At 42.0% G+C, this 8,426-nt stretch overlaps 1 protein-coding gene across 1 annotated transcript; it reads right to left on the bottom strand.

Moving 5' to 3' along the window:
* Positions 1-2,858: 2,858 nt before the first annotated feature.
* Positions 2,859-6,107, bottom strand: CGA (glycoprotein hormones, alpha polypeptide; the record flags this gene model as incomplete). Its single annotated transcript, XM_079532437.1, has 3 exons — positions 2,859-2,936; positions 4,402-4,586; positions 6,008-6,107. 3 exons carry the CDS (start codon positions 6,105-6,107, stop codon positions 2,859-2,861), a joined length of 363 nt encoding a protein of 120 aa, XP_079388563.1.
* Positions 6,108-8,426: the final 2,319 nt, after the last annotated feature.

Here is an 8,426-nt window from a genome sequence, read left to right as displayed (position 1 = left end):
TCCTTTCTCTAAGTAAGATAACTGATAACCTGCAGTAAGCTTTGCACAGCCCCACAAGCCTCCTTCAGGTATCTCCCTATGCTTATTCCCCATTTCTTAGCAGTCACAAAGCTCAGGCTGCCAACACTAACACCCTCACTGCTGCCACCACCCCTTCACCACCCCAGGGCCTGTCAGTAACAGCCAATTGGTCATGGGCTGAAGGGGTCTGCTCTTTGTCATTTTCTCCCTTATCACCTGCTGCTAGGTTTGTGTATCTCAGTGTTTAATTTATTACTTTCCTTGTTAAGCGGTGTTTCTTTCGGACTGAAGGGCTTTAACCAGATAAGGTAATGAAGGAGTGCTCACACATTCCACGTGCTCTCACAGTAAGCACTTCGCTAGCCCTTAATGCAAAGATCACTTCAGAGGGGAGGGGGACCCAGGGGTTGAGAAACTGAGGAGTAAGTGGTTTTGTACAAGCAAGAGGGAATGAGCCATGGAGAATGAAAAACAGAGTAGGTACTCTAGAATGAATGATACAGGGCTACAGCATCCCATGTCTTCTTCAAAGCATGGGTTTCTAATTTGTTACTATTTTTCAATATTTCTATGATTTCACAATGAAAAAGATGGCAGCTGTTTCAAAAGATGCCAACAGAAGTTTATCATGTCACCAACCTGCTCTTGTGTGCAGCATGAGAACAAATAGACCAGCAGGTAGAAGGTGCTGCTGGAGGATCTCACTTGAGTCAGTGTCCACCCAAGGAAACATTTCATAGGGCAAAAAGGCACATCTCCACTGCAAGGCAGCCTCAGAGAATGTGTTTGTTCCCCTGCTCTCCATTTCAGTCCTGTCAAAGTTATGAGAAATTGCAATGCCATTCTCAAAGGCAATCAGCTTGCAGCTTCAGATCACTCCTCTCTCATTGCCTAGAAATCCCAGGCAGGATCCAGATCCCCTGTGAAAGTATCTGCATCAATCATGTTTAATAAAACTGCACAACATCTTGGAATTGTGAGTCAGCTTTAGTGGCTGCTTGACATATATTCCCATAATGTATTGAGTGATGATCCAGAATGAGAAATTAGACTTCTCAATATGAAAACCTTTCCTGCTGATGTTATTAAACTCATACTAAATACCACCCTACTGGACTACCTCCCCTTTGAACAAAAGTAACACTGAAACAAACATAAAAACAAAATATCACAAAAAACTTTCCAGGAGAGTGATTTTTTTTCCAGCTCAGTAACAGCAGAAGTAGCAGAGCCAGCCTCAACAGATTCTGGAATAACCACTGGAAATTTCTCCAGGAGTAAATTAGGTGAAACATCTCTTAGGAATGGCACAGCACAGCTGAGTCTGCAATGCAACATAGGACTGAGCTAGACTGGTGTCTCCAGAGATGAGACTGAACCAGAGGTAGAATTAGGCGGGGATCAGGCTTTCAGAATTTACTGAACATGTGCTGAATAATTTTGCTTTCTTCCCTGTCCATGAGCAGTCTTTGCCACAAAACCCTATGGTATTCTTAGAAAACAGCAGTGAATTTTCACTCCAGTAGACAGGAGTGGGTGTACAGTGGATTTAAGCCATTATTAGACCCTGCCAGCCCTGGGCTGCTCCAGGGCCCCATCACAGCTTAGCCCTGCAGGTCTGTCATTCAGGAGTGCAGCAGACATCAGCTATCGCCATGCCCCAGGGTGGAGCAGCCGTGCTCTCAGTGTCACCAAAAGGCACCCTCCCCTTTCTCCATCAGAAGCATTTGGTACATCTCTACCACTGTCCTCACAGAATCTGCTGCAGGAAAGTACCCCACAAATATATTTAAGGCCTTTGGAGACAGCCTTTGTGTTCAGTGATCACAGCAGGACTGACGTTCTCATTCCAGATATTTGGGTTAAGACAAGTGGAATTGATTTATTTCATGTTCATATAAGCAGGCTTCAGATTCATGAGCAGTCCCTCCAGATGCCCTGCTCCAACCTACAGCAACCAAACAAGTGCTATCTCTAAAATCCACATTTACAACTTGAAGGTCATCTATTCTAAATACATATTCTGTGGTCCATTTCTGACCTAACAAAGTCTCTTCCTTTCCAATTTGTATATCTCAGTCTAGCACATTGCATTTGAGAATTTCTAAAGCCCTATGCCATGCTGCTCAGCCACACGTTAAATAGCTAATACAGATGTGCTATGCCTTTCCTCTAGCACTGCTACACTGCATAGCACTTCACAACATCTCCTTCTGCGTCCATTTATCAATATGGAAGAAGATAAAATTCCAAGCAAAATCAAAGAAGACACAGAAAGGCAGAGCACGTTGCACAGACTGCTGTTAAGCTTTATGCCACAAGTTAAAGAAAAAAAAAAGCAAACAAAAAAGAAGCAAGAAAAACAAAATGTTGTGTTTAAAAAAAAAAAATCTACTAAATGAATGAGGGGAAATTACTGTTTCTTTTTCTGCCCACTTTCCCACCCCTCTCTTCCTCCTTCCTCCCTCTCCCAGAAAAATAAATAAAAACAAACAAACTTGAAAATAAACTACAAAATCTCTTTTTTTGTTGTTTTAAGCTATGAAATCATCATTTTACCTCAAGAAACATTGACAATTTATCTGACAGTTTATTTTAAAAACAGATCAAGCTTATGGTTGTCATGCAAGTGCTGCATCTAATCCCTAATGGAAATAGTTAAACTTACTTAAATGCATGAAGAAGCAGAGAGGAAATAAAACAGCCATCCATCTCATTCAAAAGTCTACTTGGTGTCTTGACCAGAAAACACAAGATTATACACAGCGTTGCTATAAAAGCTGAAAAACAAATATTCCATTCACCGTTGTCCTTGATCATTAACAAAGGGACAGGCTTTAAGATTTATGATAGTAGCAGGTACTGCAGTGACAGTCTGTGTGGTTCTCTATCTTCACATTGTCCTTAAGGGTAATCTTAAAAAAAGAAAACACACACATGAGAAAGAGGATAATTAGGATTAGCTACACAGGTAAAACTGCAATCTCAAGCAAAAGATTTCTGAAGCCTTTTTCTTAACCCCAAGCAGTACACAGGCTCCAAAGAGTACTTGAACTAGAATGGCCTCTGAATGCCAGTCTGTGAAGCTGCATCATCAGTGGCTTTTGGAGGATATAATGAGATGGTTTTGAACAGCAACATGCCTGGTGTCCTTAATTTGGCACATTTTAAAGTGTCTATTTTTCAAAAAAGTGTTACTCAACCAATCTATGACAAATCAGGAAGTGTCCTTAACATACTTCACATGGAGATTATAAAAACAGAAAGCATGAACACTATTAGCTATTTTTAATCTCAGCCAAATTTTATTTCCTGCCTCAGGGCAAGCATAATATTGGTGGTCTAGAAAAACATCTATGCTCTACTGAGAACAAGAGCTAAGACATATTCAGATATAGGTATCTATAGGTAAGTCATATATTTGGGCTCACACTGCAGTCAGCAGAGACCCAGGGCTCTGTCCAGCTGCGTACACAGAAAGGCTGATTGCCCTTTCAGACATCAGATGGGATCCCACCAAGCCCCCAGCTGCCACTCCAGAAGGTCTTTTATGGGTCCTGTGTCTGCCAGCTATACACAGATGTCTTGAGTACCCCAGGGTATCTCAGATGGCACCAAACCTGTGAGCCAGTAATTGAACTGAGCCCCTCATCAGCACATTCAGTGAACATGATTCAGATCACCATATGACAGCTACCTTGGCTTTGCATCAGCTAGCTCACCACTGATTACATCAATTTAAGATTTCTTCACCTGGAGCTGAATTGCTCCCAAAATAGCTTTAGCAGAATCTCTCTTTAGGAGAACCTTCCAGATGGGACTGTTAAAAAAATGCTCAAAGTAGCTGCACGTGTTTACAGTTCTCTCCCGGTTATACTATTAAAAGTAAACACAATCTCAATTAATCTAATGAGTACAGATGGTTTTGGTCCCTCATTCCCATATATGTAATTGATAGTATTGACTAGGCACATTCTCAGAGGATTCCTGCTTATGCAGGAAAGAAGCAAGGAAAGCGACTAATTAAAATCAAATCCACACTTTGTGACATTTAAGGAGAGGGTACGCATCCAGCAGAGTTAAAAATGAATGGTCAAGAAATCCAGTTCATGCATCATGAGTCACAGTACTTTCACTGAAGTCAGTGGCACTGCATCAGTTTCCATACCCAACTGAATATCAGAGTCAGGACTGGTTAACATTTTAATTTCTTTGAAAAAACGACAAATGAGCACAAGTGTAAATTATATAAGTACCAAAGATGTTTCCCTCAAATAGCTGCTCAGTGCCCTCCAGCAAAAACATATTATTTTCTATTCACTGCTTCGCTTACACATTGCTTTCTAAAATAATTTTAAATGGTCTCATTTACATTCTCACCTTGGTGAAAGCCTTTGCTACGCAGCACGTTGCTTCTGATGTAATGTTTTTTGGAACAAGCATGGTCTTCTTGGATCTCATTGGAGTGGGATAGGCCCGGGAGAAACAGCATCCAGTGCACTGGTAAATGGGGGCTCCTGGTTTTGAAAAGAATCTGTTCTCCCCTAGCTTGCACTCTGGACAACCTGCCATAAAAACATACAGAAAAGACTTTTACTTGATGGCCATTCATCTTCAAAGAGAAAGGGAAAGCACAGGCAGTAAGAAGAAGTACTGGCTATGTTCTGCTTTTTGATGCATGCAGAACTGAAAAGCACAGAAACGAAAGCTCTCCTCTTCAGGGTCCTTCATCTTCACAACATCCACTTCTTGTAAACCTAGAGTGTATCTTTCCAGGTAAGGCACAAGCATTTCTTTTCTGTTCTTTCTAAATTAGTTTTGTTGGTAGCATTTTTTTGGTAGGCTTACTACAGTAGCTCTACCTGTAAAATCTATTAGCTATGGATAATTAATAATAGCACTATTTCCTAGTGCTTCCTAGACAGTGCCCATTTGGAAGTAACACTCAGTTATCTGAATTTTAAAAAACGCCTGGTGACTTCAAGATTTACGTAGCATGCATTTTTCTCTATTCTGTTCAAAATTTATTAAAGAAAATCAATTGGCAGAAGGCAAATGTTCAACACTATTAAAAATCAAATCTTTTTAAGTGTGAAAATGGGTTTTTACCCATACGGAGACCTGGCAATGGGGAGGAACTGTAGCAGGCAAAGGAGCCCACCTAACCTGATCATCAAAATGTAGCATTCAACTCCGTCCCCAAGAGCAGCACAGGAGAAGGCTTAGTGTGTTGGCCCTGGCAGGAGGTAAGCTTGGGTGCAACTGTAGGACACCACGATCTTCAGGCCTGCTAGGAGATGGGGAGGAGCTCAGAGAGAGGCTCTAAGGCCAGCTACTGGAAGGACTCACGCTATCTCCACATGAAGGAACACTACAAACCCCAGCCCTGATCGGCCAGAGAGGACAAACAGAATCAAACTGTGTTGTGTTAAAATGTTGTTGAGTGGATGTTGATAAAGGCACTGCTTTCTCAGTGTTGATCCATGGGACCTGCCTTGTTAGTGAGGAGTGTGTATATGACCCTATGAGAAGAAGTGAGAGTTGGAGGCTATGCTGATCGAGATCTCTATGGCCACACTACTACACACTCTGGCTTTGTTCCAGTAAACTCATCCTCACCCTGGCTGCAGCACAAGAGGTCTTTCAGAAGAAAAATATTCTATGCATTAAGATGAGAAATTATTGTTTTGCTATTCCTGGTGTTGTGTACTTTGAAGTACAACAAAATGAAACATTTCTGTTCGATAATGTTTCAAGGATTAAGGTCACCACATCAAGAGGAGGAAACTGTCATCTGGGAGACTCATGACCTGGAGAAATCAAGTTTAAAGAAGAAATAGGAAGCAAAATTATCTCAAATAATTATACTTTCACATCCCAGCATCAATAAATGTAATAGAATAATAATATTTATGACCACATTTATAAAACAAGTTTAATTACTGCTCTTTACAACTGCCCTATTTCTGAATACTGAGTAGCTTACCCTGCATGAGAAATTCTCCATCTGGGAAAGTATGAAGAAGGTGCAGAAATACAGACAAAATGGTCAAAGTGACAGCTGCATACTTCCTGTAGCAATCCATGATCTTTCTGGAAATACAAATAAGCACATTTTAGAGGACTGTTTCAGAATGGGTACAGTACCAGCATCTAGGCTACATACTAATACAGCATTCAGGACAAGTAACAGGGACAGTTTAAAACCAAGAGCAGAAACTGAAAATGTAGTACACTGATGTGCATTTTATAGCCTCAGAAAATTGACTTCATCACCACTTTCATAACAAAAATGTACCTCTCCTTCTGGCCTTAACAATATTTTCTGAATATTAACACAAACCATAGCATATAAACTTCAAATACCATAACTGTCTAATATTTATGGTAGAGTGCAGAAAAGACAGCAAACGTCTATGGAGGAGACAACAGAATCTGTAGAATCTAGGACACAGTAAGACTAATTTCAGAGAAAATAATTTCACATTTGGACAATTTCCTGAGCCAAGAGTCAGATTATTTGTCCTCACACTGACCACTTTAGTGCCCAAGTCCCCACGAACAGATTTTCGTAGTCCTGTTCCTAGTTGGAAGAAAGCATTTCCTCCATTACGGAGGGCTGCCCTCACCCAGTCTTGGTCCCAGGGGGGACACGTTCCTTCCAGGCAGAAGCCTAAGGAGACATGGTGCAAAAGAGAGCTCAGGAGAGCTTAAACAGCCCTGGAGCATCCTTCAGGGCTACCTCTGCGGTACAGGGGCCTCATCAGGAGAGTAACAGCAAGTTCAGAGTCACCACCATCTTCCAGACTGAGATATCCATCAGGCTTTGTTTTACTGGCAGTGTGGATTGGCTTTTGGGTTCTGATCAACAGATGAATACAGAAAGCTGGTTTGGTATAAACACACCTTGCTTCGTTCAAACTTTTAAAAATCTTTACGGGGATTTTGTGCAAGAAAGCATATGCTACGTGGCACATCTGTCCTTGTGCAGCTAGTAGACAAGATGAAGTCGCTATAAATGTTGTATCACATCTTCTCTGTTCTCTGACATACAGTTTTGTGGCTATATTTGATTGAGATCAAATTTATACCATGGAGTAATGTATATCTCAGATATGAAAATTAATAAAAACCATAACATTAAAGATGCAGCACATATAAATTGTGGCCATATGAATATCATCCCAAATTCTCTCTCTTCTTTTTTATTCTTATTTTTATTTTTATTTATTTTTATTTTTATTTTTATTATTATTACTGTTGACAGTAAGATTTCATGGAAAAGTACAAAACACCTCAGTTCTGTCCCTGCTCATACCTAAGCAAAGGCTACATGTAGATCAGCAAGATGCTTTTTGCTAACTACCGCAGATCCTTCAAGTCATTCTCAGGCACTGTTGTATCAGCTTGATCAGAAACAAAAAAACACAGATGGTGTTTCTTTTCAGTGAGAATAGTGTCATGTGCCTGTGACATGACTCTGTAATGAAAGGTAGGCAAGATCTGAGCCTAAAACAAGTGTGAGGATGCCTCATTTAGGCATGAAGTCTGCAACCGTCTGTCTCAAGCACAAAGCATAATTTCACCCAGACCATTCCATAGAATCATAGAATGGCCTGGGTTGAAAAGGACCACAACAATCATTGAGTTTCACACCCCCTGCTATGTGCAGGGTCACCAACCACCAGACCAGGCTGCCCAGAGCCACATCCAGCCTGGCCTTGAATGCCTCCAGGGATGGGGCATCCACAACCTCCTTGGGCAACCTGTGCCAGTGCTTCACCGCCCTCAATGTGAAAAACTTCCTCCTAATATCCAACCTAAACCTCCCCTGTTTCAGTTTAAAACCATTCCCCCTTGTCCTATCACTATCCACCCTTGTAAACTGTTGTATCCCCCCCCTGTTTATACGCTCCCTTCAAGTACTGGAAGGCCACAATGAGGTCTGCCCAGAGTATTCTCTTTTCCAAGCTAAACAAGCCCAGTTCCCTCAACCTTTCATCGTAGAAGATGTGCTCCAGCCCTCTGATCATCTTAGTGGCCCTCCTCTGGACCCAGTCTCTCACTCAAGGACTTTTCCTGCCCTCACAGATCATCCCACAAGGCTCTTCAGGCTCTACACTGTCCATGCCCACCCCGCAGTTTTGCTGAAGCTGTGCAGCAGTGCTGTACTTGCTGCTACCTGCCCCCAGGGACAGGAGTCCCAAGCCGCTCCCAGCACACAGAGCCCACAGATCCCAGCCACCAACTGCCTTATGAGAAAGCTTATCTGATCACGCAGGTCTCCCTGCTCCTGCAGTCACAGCCCCAGGCCATGCCAGCAGCCAAACGGGGTGCGTTTGGGCTGTGTCTGAACAGCAGGCCCTGCAGCATCCAGTGTTCTGGCAGCACCTCAGGACAGGCTC

The sequence above is a fragment of the Tetrao urogallus genome (assembly GCF_951394365.1).
Source record: "Tetrao urogallus genome assembly, chromosome: 2".
Classification (NCBI taxonomy): Eukaryota; Metazoa; Chordata; class Aves; order Galliformes; family Phasianidae; genus Tetrao; species Tetrao urogallus.
Note: the sequence above shows the minus strand (reverse complement) of the source record. Positions and strands in the feature narration are given on the sequence as shown.